The following is a 13,083-nucleotide window of genomic DNA, read 5'->3' as shown; positions in this document are numbered from 1 at the left end:
GGAAGAGATGAACTCAACGTCCGGGTCGATATGGTTGTTGCCTGCCCCAACGCTAGACACCTCCACGTCGGTGCTGCGTGGTTCAGTGGTCCTTGCTGCGGCCGCAGCGGTAGTCGTGGGGGTTGGCGATCTAGGGGAGTCCGTTACTACACTATCGGTCGCTATCTCAGTTTCAATTTCTACTCGTTTCATTAATGCTCTCTGGTATGGTTGGGCTAGGCCCGCTACCTTGTCTGACTTTGGATCCGGAATTAGTGGCTTCCATTGTTGGTTTGATTTATTTTAGTGCGACTAAATGCGTAAGAACAGTATTGTGTGGATAAGCTGAAAAGTACTTTGCGGTCTATCACAGCGTATATAAAATTCAAGGGATAACAGAAAAATACAAGAAATGTAACAACGGCTATAAGGCGTATGTAGCTTAAATGCATACAACACAACTGCGAAATAACTACAGTATAAAGAAAACAAAAGAAAATTAATGGCCTACCTTAATCCTCAGTACAATAGCTGCTCCACGTCTGTGCTAATCTGGGTCCTGGTCCTGAAAATGATTCCCAGCTGATCATCGTAGGTAAAGGGAAGACGTTTGTTTTGTTTAACAACACCACTAGAGCACATTCATTAATTAATCATCGGCTATTGGATGTCAAACATTTGATAATTCTGACTCCTCGTCGCTGCTAGGGACCTTTTATATGCACTTCTCCACAGACAAGAAAGCACATACCATGACCTTTGACCAGTTGTGGTGCACTGGTTGGAATGGATCCACAGAGGTAGTTTGACCCTGCAATGCAAGCACCTCAAGCGAGCACTCAACCCACTGAGCTAAATCTCTCCTATGCTACTGACAACCATAGAATTGATTTGGTTTTTTGTAGACAAAAAAACCATGCACCAGAAACTCCACTTTTGGTCATTAAATTCAACATAGAAAAAAAAAAATCTCTAACTACAATTACATAGTTTTCAACAGTTTATTTACAGGATAGTTTTTACACAGTCGTTCTTAGTGTGTATACAGGATAATCCTTGACATGAAGTTGAACAAACATTGTCCATGAAATGTCTTGCATTTTTCAACTACAAGTATGTGAATTGTACACTTGAAACCAAATGACAACTACAACCTAACTCATTCACTTTCAATATTAATTTGAATGAAAAAGACTTCATTTGAGGTAAGAAATCAAACCATTTTTGATGGCATCTGGGCCTGATTTCACAAAACATTGTAAAGCCTAGTTTTGCACGTAAACAAAAATCTACGATTAAACCACAATTCTTATTACTATTATAGTTCAACACACATATTTGATTTCCTTTTGTCCTACAAATACTCCAGCTTCCGTAATGATGTAATGTTATGCGTGAAAGATATGCCAAACACATGCAGATGTATGACCGGTACATCCTTAAGTCGCAGATATAAACTTAACGATGTTTTGTAAACTTGGCTCCTGGTTCATCCACTTAATATTATTCTACATAACGGTATATTAGTCTGCATAATGCATTACTATCGCAGAGATGTTCTACCAGTTATGTAAACCATGCAGCTGTTATTTACATTTTCTTGTCATGAACGGAATAGCATGAAATTAATGGCACTTGACAGTCAAACCTGAAAATTTGAAAAGTTTACCGAACATCATGGAAGTAATAATGTTTAACATATGATTCTTAAAATATATACAGATGGTACACAACCTATGTTCTTATATAAAATACTGGTATCTAAAAGGTTGCTAATACAAACGGCTCACAATTTTTCTTCTTTTCTTATCTCTGAATTGATAATAGAGACTGATCTTTACGTTGACATGTTCACAGTGAACAACAATGAGTCTTGTTTCTTCTTTGTTTTTTGAGCATCACGACATAGATTTATGTTGGCTTAATAAGAACTGCACGAGGACCACCAATATGTCACTGTAACTGGCAATGTTGTTACACCTGCATCGGTGGTTGCATTCTTGATGAACCTGAATTAAAAACACAGCAGCACAGTTTGTTGTCTCTAGAACTTGTCCACTAGCTGTATTATTCTGTTCTGTTCGGCTTCTCGTGATTCGGGGTCTTTTGCATCACCAATGTTACCAGCGTATTCTGAAAATTAAAAATAATACAACTACATTTTAATTCATTTTAACTTTTGCTATTTGTGATTGGTTGCTCTAGTGATGACCCAGTTGCCACAGCCATACCATCCAATGACATAAGTATTTATCTTATTTGTTTATAAACGTATTGGTATCGCCTTTGCTCGTTGGTTAAATTTTGTAACAACTTTTAAGATAAATGGTATCTCATGTCGTCTCTCATCTTCATAAATCAAGGCTAATATTCGTTCCTTGTATTCAGCCTTGATACATGTAGTCAAGATTACTGATATCCACTACTAGCACCCTCTATTGGAAGAAAATTTGTAACACCGATTATGTCCCTTACATGATGACATCGCTGACCAATCACAGAATCGGTAACATGTGACAATCTTGAAAGCAATATCAAAAATTAACTGCCGAAACCTTTTTTTTTAACATATCGTAACAAACACGACACGTTTCCACGGACGTGATGCTGCCATCTTTGTTTACAATAATAAGGGAATCTATAAGGAGCGTTGCGATTCGTTGCAATCAGATCTCATCGCATCCAATGAAATTTAAGCATTTTGTGGCACGATTTCTTGACGACATGTATCAAGGCTGAATACGAGGAACGAATATTAGCCTTGATTTATGAAGATGGTCGTCTCTATGTGGCTAAAATAAATTTGAATTTAATGTTGGGTTTTTTGTTTTTTTTAATTTTAATTTTAATTTAAGGTCACACACCACCAGTCATTTTCTGCAACATTTACTACATAATAAAAAGTAAAAATCATTTATTATTTTAAAAATATATGACATATTACAACAGTTAAATGAAATTCAATTTTATGAGAAGAAATAACTGCAATCGATCAAGACGGACACAAATACTAACCCACAACCTTTCAATAAGATACCTATAGTCTGTTTGTAAAGGGAACCGATGAATTGGCATATAACTCATAACAATGTTAAATCTTATATCAAAACATGTCACTGAGTTTTAAACCCATACCAACTCAAAATATTTTTTTACTAAAACTTCCTGTGTAAATAAAAAAGTTTCTTAACAAATTGCCATCAAATTATGTAGATTAATCTAATTTTTAATACAGGGGTGAAGACAAAATGCTAGAACAGCCGTAGCTGCATTGCTATCGAAATAATCGCTAATGCAGTACACTGAGACTAAAGGTAGAACCGCGTGTTCTCTACGTTGGCTGTTCCATCAGTTGTCTTCATACCTGCATTGTGAAATAAGATTTAGCCTATGCAATTTGATAATTTGTAAAGAAACATTTGTATTTATATTGAATATTTTTTACAAAAATGTTATTGGAGTTGGTATAGGTTTAAAACTTAATAATATATTTAAAAATGAGTTTTAACTTTATTCATTATAGAGTTATATGCCAATTCATCTGTTCCCTTTTCATGCAAATGGACTATATATGATTTGAAATTCTGCCATTTGTGGATAACGTACATTTCTAAAATGTTGGACTGTGTTTAGGAGACCAAAGCGAAGAAATGACCACTCTTCTAAAATACACAACAAATAGTAACTTAAGGTGTGTACTACTACATTTTTCTCCACCATATAATTTGAAGGATGGGTCACTTTATTAAGTTGTTACATAGTGGAAGAGTAATGATGCTTCTCTTGAAAATAAAACTTATATTGGCTAAGTCTTTGTAATGTACTGTATAAGTGAAACTGACTTGAAATGAGTTACTGAAAATAACAACGTCATAACGTGTTATGATATAACGGCAAACGTGATTACGTCATATTAATTATGTCACAGACATCGGAAGTTTCCACCCCTCTGAAAGATTATTCCATAAAAAAAAGTAAAATGGCAGACGGCAAAAAATTGCATGCTTTTTGTCCTAGGAGATTTTAGCGAACTTGAGATAGGTGACATGTTTATCATCTAGTGGGTGTAATTTGTATCATTGTGACGGGTTTTTTCACAATTTATGTTAGGAAAAAATGTGGGTAAAATTTATTTGTAATTAAAGGTAGGAGAATAATCTGTTGTTTTTGTTAACAATGTGGTTAAGACTTCAGGGGGAAAAGTATCAGACGTCAGGTTATGTATGAAAAGAAATACTATTCAGTGAAGAAGGAAATGATCAGTTTAGTTGTAATTGTTTGATAATTGTATTGTCTCCATGATCTACTGGCTCTAATAGCAGCAGAGATCAATATAAAAGTTCACCAATTTGATAAATGTGTTTAAATAAAAGAAAACTTGTGACTTGAAAGGGAAATCACACAGGATTTAAACGATGCATCATTTATCAGTGTAAGAAACAGGAGGTTTTTCAGTACAAAATGATATGCGAAACTGTCACGTCATCGAATACAGCTTACTTTTAAACTACAATGCAGTAGTACCAAACTGCTAAACTGTTTTGTCGTGGTTTATACATTTACTCACCTCTCATGATATTTCTTATGGCCTTGATTGAGCCTCCCCTCATGTTTAAAATCTGCATTACTCTCTGTCGCAGCTGTAACAAATTAAAAACAATTCATCTAACACGTGTATACACTTCTCCTGCTTGTAATCACTCTCCTAAGGAAAATGTTAGCACTGGCCGAGTGTAAAGACCTTTATCATATAATATCTATCTTTTCCATTATAATCAAAGTAGGCCTATGTGATATTTTTCAGATCACATACTTTTAAAATTTGATAGCTTTGCAAATTAGATGTAAATTAATAGAGGTCACGACACTACATTTATTCATATTTAAGCAAATGTGCTACAATGACACTCCATAATTGACATAGTCATCAAACAAAATCATTTTAATAGCAACTTTACAGTAAAAGCTGTCCAGCGTTCAGAAAACAAAAACATTAAGTATTAGTTTATTTTTATGTAAAGATGTCCAAAATGACATCATACAAGTTTGAGGTAATTTGAATATGGCGTAATGGCCGACTGGAATTAAAGCTGCGTATACAGTTTACAAAACCAAGCTTGAGATTATATGATAAAGAGATTATTTTTTCTCATTCTTAGGTACTGTAGAATACTTTATTTTCGCGGGATCAAATTTTCGCGATTTAATGAAAATGGGTCAATTCGCGAACATTTATTTTCGCGAATCTCCCAACCCCCATCAATTAAAAAACGTACAGATGTCAATAATTTTGTTTTAAAAATGGAACTTAGTTTTGCCGGTTGTTACGCTAATCTGTAGAACTAATCCTACATGTACACACGAGTGCTATACACATAAAACAATAGTTTTCCTGCTTTAACCAATCAATACTTTATTGTCCTTATAATTGTTATAAAAACAAAAACCGAAAACAAACGAAACGAAATTTTAAGGCACAAGCTACTAATAAAATTGTGAAACATCTGAACATAGCCCAGTCCGGATTTTCCACTTCCACATTTTTAATATACTGTGATAATGCATGTTTACTTCTGTCGTTGAACACGTGTATACTCTGTCCGATGAACTGATTGCTAGCACATGCGAAGGAAAACAGCATAAAGCTTTTTAGTGTTAGTATTGTTTTATTATCATGTATGTACTTACAATCGTGTTCTTGATTTAAAGTTTTAAACAGCTTTTGTGTTTTGTGGAGACTACATATTTAAAAAAAAAAATTGTCTGCCTTTATAAAAAGTTTATTTTCGCGTGGAATATATTTTCACGAATTTCATTCACACGCGAAAAACGCGAAAATAAATTCCACGCAAAAATAAAGTATTATACAGTATATGGAACAGAGCTATCCCATGAAAAAAAGCCATGTAAGAAATTTCTATCTTACATGGGATATCACGCTCTTGCGCTTAACATGACGTCGTTGGTAATATATGACGTGAGGTCATTAGACACATTAATATTTTGTTATTAAAACCTTCATTTTAAAAGCTATCTTGTTAATTTGTAGTGTTAAATTTTAACACATGAAACAAACACGGTAAATACGATAGTGCAGTTTATTTATGATAAAATGGTCAAATAAAAAAGTTACTTGTTCAGCTATCTTTGTCTGTTCGTGTAAAATAATGATTTATTTACCGATAGAGAGAAAATGATTTATTTACCGATATAAAAAGTACACCCTCGGTGGTGAAAATTTAGACCATGGGACTCGGCAAACCTCGTCCCAGGTCGAAATTTTCACCACCGAGGGTGTACTTTTTCGATCCCATGACCACATATGATGGAGTCTTACAATCCTCATGTGTTTCGGTATCGCCAATATCATATATTAGGAATAAAAATAATGTATTATGCAAGCCTCTGGACAGATGTATGGACGAATGGACAACATGATACCATAATATGGCCTGTCAAAGACAAGTATATAAAAACATTTAAAAACTCACAGACGGCGCCCCCGATGTGCAGATCTCCAGCATGACGTAGTCGATGAGTTGCAGCGTGAACAGACCGAGGTCGAGTCGCTTGAGGTAGAACTCATCCTCCATTTCTTCATCGATAGTCTGACCGGACTGGCGCATTCTCTGGAACACAACAGTAAATTAATTATACTTCTGTCTTCATCGATAGTCTGACCGGACTGGCGCACTCGCTGGAACACAACAGTACTTCTGGGTTTATAATTCTGTGATTACTTATTATGAGACCAGTACTTCTGTCTTTATAATGTCAACAGTAACAGCTGCTTGAAGGCCTAAGTTATCATCTAATTCTGCAATGAATTATTATGAGACACAAACAGTACTTGCGAGTCAAGAGTCTTACTACATTAGTTTTACCAGACTAATGTAGTCTCTGGAACAAAGCGGTCTGTTTGTAATGTTGATAGTAACAGCTGCTTAAAGACATACGTTATCATCTGAAACAGATTTTTTTTTTTAACAACACCACTAGAGCACATTAATCAATTAATCTTTGGCTATTTCAAACGATTGGTAATTCTGATACGTAGTCATCAGAGGAAACCCTCAATTTTTTTCCTAATGCAGCAAGGGATTTTTTATATGCACTTTTCCACAGTTGTGGTGCACTGGTTGGAACAATAAAATATGAATCAGTTAAATGGATCCACCAAAGTGGTTCGATCCTGTGACGCAAGCACCTCAAGCGAGCACTCAACCAACTGAGCTAAATCCCGCTCCTTGTGATAGTAAAACCAGTATTAATGGTCAAATACAACATAGTTATCCCTAAGTGAACTACATGTATATATAAATATAATATTAATTGAGTATTTCAAACAAATGCTTCCTAAATATTTTTTTAATGTTTTATTCATAATACACAGACTTGTTTGATTTCTCCATTGGGGGTGGGAGGGGGTGGGGGGTGGGGGGGGGGGGGGAGTGTAATTATAATGAACTAAAATATATACTACAAATTATGTAGCTGAGATTAATTTGTCTCCAGTTGTTAAACTCACATTTTTATCTTTCTCAATCTCATCGTCGCACTGCCGAACTTTGTCCAGGTATTTGAAGTGAAGCTCCAGTAATCTTTCCACCTACAAACAAAAAGAAAAACTCAACACATTTTAATTACGATTCTCAAAGACAGATTCAACTGAAGTCCAAACCAAATTGTTAACAACTACGATAAATTACTCTCTTACCTTCAGTTACCATTACCACTTTTTGTCCAAACATAAATCATAAAAAACACATTACATTGACATGGATTCCACATAGACTGAAACTATATCACCTATATTGACTTTAAGATCTCCTAGGACAAAACACATGCAATTTTTTCACTGTCTGTCATTTTGCTTTTTTGTGGAATGCAATTCAAGAGGGGTGGAAGCCTCCTAAGTATGTGACATAATTAATCTGACGTCATGATGAGTGCATTATATCTTAGTGCATGTCATGACGTCGTTAGATTACATCATATCGACCCATCCCTCTTGAAGAGTATTCCATAAACAAGCAAAATGGCAGATGACAGAAAACTGCACACATATTTTGCCTTTCCAAGATTTAATATGTTACTTTTGAGAGGGTTGAAAATACATCATTTGTTTAATCAGAATTAAAGATACCATTTAGTGATATGTAAACTGCTGCCAATTTAACAAAGATGTGAAATGAGTGTAGTCAACAGAACAAAGAAAGGAATCCCATGATCTAGCAGGTGCAATACATGCAATACAAGATGATAATACTGTTAATATCTGCCCGGATATCAAATGAAGAAGAGCAAATGTTTTAAATGCATATCAGGACAAATGTGTACACAAACACAGTTACTTCCCCTTACATCACTCTTAAATGACTTTTAATGGCCGAGAAAGCCATAAATATTACGTTTGAAACAAAAAAATTGTTTTACAAACTATTCCAACTGAGAAAATATGTGCAAACCACTTAATAAATATATCGTCTTCCATAAAAGGTGTTCGGAAATATTTTCAAACCGTAATATTGCTCAAAATGGAAGACCACTCGGCGAAAACAATACACGATCAAAACATGGACATCTTAAGCGTTGACACTAAAGAATGGACTTTCAATCCATTAGGTTCACCAGTATAATATTACAACAATTATTTTAAAATATGCATTCTGTTGAATCAAACAAAGGCAATTTTGTAAACTAATGTTACAAAAAATTACATAATTTGCCATAAACAGATGATATATCCAGACGATGTATTATTACGAAAACGTCCCTAGTATAATTAGTTCCGCTAAATTGCATGGAATTTGAAATCACTTGAGGTTCATATAGATTTGAAAAGTTCTTGAATTTGAGTGATGCTAATGAAAATCACTTTCATTTGTTTATTATTTCTCATGGTGACCTTGACAGGCTGAACACGAAGTTACATTTGGTCTTGGTAAAGGAAAACAACTCATCTTATTAAGTATATTTGTCCTGGTGTTATTCTCACCTTTTCGTGATCGTTTTCTGTGAATTTATTCAACAGTCTTGTTCTTTGCTGTCCTGTACAATTCCTCAGCATTGAAGCAACAATGGAACATGTGTGTTCTACAAAAGAAAGCATTATCAATTGGAATATAGCATGTATGTCTGTCTGTTTTCCCATATGTGCAAATATTCTTAGTCCGAACAGATATAGAAAGTGTGGTTCTTTAAGAAAAGTATTGACTTAATGTGTGCCCTACACTACAAATATTCCGTGAATGCATACATGCAACACACACACATTCTCACAAGTAGGAAGCACATACCATGGATCTTTACACTGTGGTTTTACTTAAAGGGACACACCCTAGTTACGGCTAGTTGTCAACCATTACGGCGTTGTTTTTCGCTATTAAACCCCATTTTTCACAAATAAAATTGCACTTTACTTACATTTTATTATTTAGAATACACATTTCCATTCACCTGAAGTGCTTTTTGGTAATCCTGATGTTTGTAAAACTACGAAATGCATTTTTTGCATTTCTTAATAAGACGCGTGCTGTCGAGAAAAAAACATTAAGCAAGCGAGGTCCAATCTATTTTTAGAGGGAATCTTCCTGTGTAAACGTCACAGACGTTGGTATACCATGTGACCGTTATCATTTTGGTTCGGTTTGTTTTCTCGTGCACGGTTCGTGCAATCAACTTCCGATTTGTTGTCATGTGCTTGTTGTTCATTTGTGAGATATGTCTTCACAGTTCGTGAACATTTTCAGTAACAATGAAGTTCAGACAAGTAAGTGTCTCAATACAAAACGTTACAAACCCTTAAAACCAATAATTTTGCTAAGTCTTATGATATCTGGAGAGGGAATACAACCAGGACAGAACAGTTGGAACATGTCCAGGAGAGGTGAAAGGAACGCACCCCAAGTCTGTGGAAATTTGTCGTTACGTAGGCATTGTTGTGCTTCGAGCGACATCTACCGGTGACATCAGAATACTAACTTTCAAAATTATTTCAAGCAATTGGGACATGGGGATTCCCATGGTATTTATCAATATAAAACCTGCTTTTTCACTCCATTTGATGAAAACGTGATCTAAGTGTGTTACAGGTTTGTAGATTAACCAAATTATAATTTATTTTCGCTGGATGGAAGTAGGGTGTGCGGCTTTAAGGATTGTCTGTTAATTCTTTTACGTTCATCGGGGTATGAACAAAAAAACCATCTGCAAACTGTGTGAATCAGCGAATCGGTTTCTGCTCTAAGACTATATGTCAAAATGATCAAATGTTTGACATCCAATAGCTGATGATTAATAAATCAATGTGCTCTACTAGTGTCATTAAACAAAAAACGAAACACAAACAAACCTTCCAGTTCATCAGGTGCTGGTCCTGCCTTGGCATGTTTGGGTGTCTTCATAAACAGTGGGAAGACTGTCCTCAAACCGAGGATGTCGATAAACTTCTGACAGTTGTCTGCCCCTTCTGGACCAAGCATGGCATGGTTCAACACCTTTATTGCACTGTTTCGGGACAACTTCTTTTCTCTGTAATTAAACAAGCATTCTGAGAGTACTGCTAAAGCAATACATGTCCCGCACCGAACCCAACAATGTTTCTTATCTCCTAAATTTAAGGGCCATACCTCTGAGAAAAGTGGGTAAATCACAATGAAAGTTAAACTTGATCAGTAACAGTACTTGATAAAGTTATATACAAAATTTCAGATCAATACCTCAAGGCCTTCTGAAAAAAAAAAAAAAAAAGTCCCTAATTTGTTTTTCTCACATCTCCTAAGTTCAAGGGCCATAACTCCTTCAAAAATGGGTAAATCACAATGAAAGTCAAACTTGATCTGTAACAGTACATGATAAAGCTATACACAGCTCAATGTCTCAAGACATTCTGAAAAAAACCCATCCTATAGTCCCCTCTGGCTGGACCGGTAGGAGACTAATAAACTACTGCTATATCAAAATAGAAGTTCAATTTTATCAACTAACATTATGATTATTTTTATTCTAATTTCTGACTAAAATGTTGCAGGTTCGAACGAGAAGGAGGTGCAATAAAGATAACAAGAAGAAAAAAAAACCTCCATGAAATTAATGCAAGCTCTGACAAGCAATCTACCGATTGAGCTAAATCCCACAAATTCATTAATATACGATAGATGTCTTGAAAAAAAGAAGTTTGTTTTGTTTATTAATCACCGGCTATTGGATGTCAAATATATGGTCATTCTGACACAGTTATAGAGAGGAAACCCGCTACATTTTTTTCATTAGCAGTAAGGTATCTTTTATACGCACCAGTCGGGGTACACTGGCAGGAACGAGAAATAGCCCCATAGGCCCACCGACGGGGATCGATCCAAAACCGACTGTGCATCAAGTGAGCGCTTGATCACTGGGCTATATCCTGGCCCCTACAAATATGATAATGCACCTTTAAATGATACTAACATACCTTAACATCAAATTCATCAGCTGCAGACCTTCTCCCCTGAGAAACTTGTTTCTGTTGGTGGAGAACATGAGGGCGGAGCAGAGTGCGTTAAACAGATTCTCCATGTACTCAACCTCATCTTTTCCGCTCGGATCATGGCGCTTGTAGGCCTGTGACAAGTCAATACAGAACACAATTAAAATAAGCAGTCTAAATGTACTGCTAGACCAATACATGCCCTGTGACACGTCAATACAAAACACATTTAAAACAAGCTCTTTAAATGTACTGCTAGATCAATACATGAACTGTGACACGTCAATACAGAACACAATTAAAACAAGCACTTTAAATGTACTGCTAGACCAATACATGCCCTGTGACACATCAATACAGAACACAATTAAAGCAAGTACTTTAAATGTACTTCTAGAGTAATATATGAACTGTGACACGTCAATACAGAACACATTTAAAACAAGAACAATACATGTCTCCTACCAGGCCCAATAAATTTTCATATCTTCTAAGTACAAGGGCCTATAACTCTGTCATAATAAAATAAGTAAATGCCCATGAAAGTTACAAGTTAACATTTGTTTGTTTAATGACACCACTAGAGGACATTGATTTAGAGAGGAAACCAGCTACATTTTTCCATTAGTAGCAGGGGATCTTTTATATGCATGCACCATCCCACAGATAGGACAGCACATATCACAGCCTTTGATATACCGAATGCACTGCAGTACAAACCCTGCTAATAGTTGCTACATGTGCATTATATGTAGCTTTAAAAAGATCATAAACTTATCTCACTTCTCCCAATATTCTCTTCACAATAAGTGATGTTAATCTCTTGACATGGTGAACTGAAAACCAATCTCTGTTAACCTGCTATCAGTATCAACCTGTGAGTCTGAAATACTCACAGCCAACTGTTGTAGCAAAACATCTATTCCATCTTGTTCTCCTAACAGCTGTCGGTTTTCTGTAATAACAAAATCTATATATTTATTCTGCAAACACTATTTCTATTGACAGATTATGATGACGAATAAAGCAAAGTCATATACATATAGTAGCTGGATATGACTTTTGACGTCACACGCATAGCTACATAACAAAATCACTCATTTCACCTCTAGATAACCGTACGATGTACATTGTAACTGAAATAAGAGAAATTATAGCTTTTCCGCTTAATTTTTATGGTCTGCAAGATAAAGATGATAACTACATGTAGTTAATAACGTCAGATATCGGCTTTATCCTGTTTAGGTCAAATGAGAAATTCCGCTCGGCAGTGCCTAGCAAAATTTCCCATTCTTACCTTCACAGGATAAAGCCGATATCTGATGTCATTAACTAGTTATCCTCTCTATATTTTATTTCAAAGTAGTGTTCATCTACAACCCTGCAAAATTATTAACCAAGAACTGAAATCAATATAGATTTCCACATCTACTACAAATGTGCAAAATCATGAAGCTAGTACCGAAACTAATATACTACACCCTGCAAAATCATCAAACATGCATTAAAACCAATATAGATTTCCACATGGATTGAAACATTTTATTGCTTTTTAAAGAACAAATGGATTAGGCACAAGTTATACAACTTACTAGGCCTCCAAAATACATACATGTTACGACAGTAATATATTT

General features: G+C 35.3%; 1 protein-coding gene across 1 annotated transcript in view; it reads right to left on the bottom strand.

The window, feature by feature from the left end:
• Nucleotides 1-966: 966 nt before the first annotated feature.
• Nucleotides 967-13,083, bottom strand: part of LOC121388645 (beta-catenin-like protein 1) — a 30,434-nt gene continuing 18,317 nt past the window's right edge. Inside the window, exons 9-16 of the mRNA XM_041520078.1 lie at nt 12,346-12,404; nt 11,435-11,583; nt 10,334-10,512; nt 8,978-9,075; nt 7,508-7,588; nt 6,471-6,608; nt 4,547-4,619; nt 967-2,112 (exon numbers count right to left, since the gene is read on the bottom strand). Coding sequence (XP_041376012.1) covers nt 2,024-2,112; nt 4,547-4,619; nt 6,471-6,608; nt 7,508-7,588; nt 8,978-9,075; nt 10,334-10,512; nt 11,435-11,583; nt 12,346-12,404 — 866 coding nt within the window. The 3' untranslated portion in view covers nt 967-2,023. The remainder of the gene's footprint in view (nt 2,113-4,546; nt 4,620-6,470; nt 6,609-7,507; nt 7,589-8,977; nt 9,076-10,333; nt 10,513-11,434; nt 11,584-12,345; nt 12,405-13,083) is intronic.

The sequence above is a fragment of the Gigantopelta aegis genome, chromosome 14, assembly GCF_016097555.1.
Source record: "Gigantopelta aegis isolate Gae_Host chromosome 14, Gae_host_genome, whole genome shotgun sequence".
NCBI classification, from domain to species: domain Eukaryota; kingdom Metazoa; phylum Mollusca; class Gastropoda; order Neomphalida; family Peltospiridae; genus Gigantopelta; species Gigantopelta aegis.
This window is presented reverse-complemented; position numbering and strand designations above follow the sequence as displayed.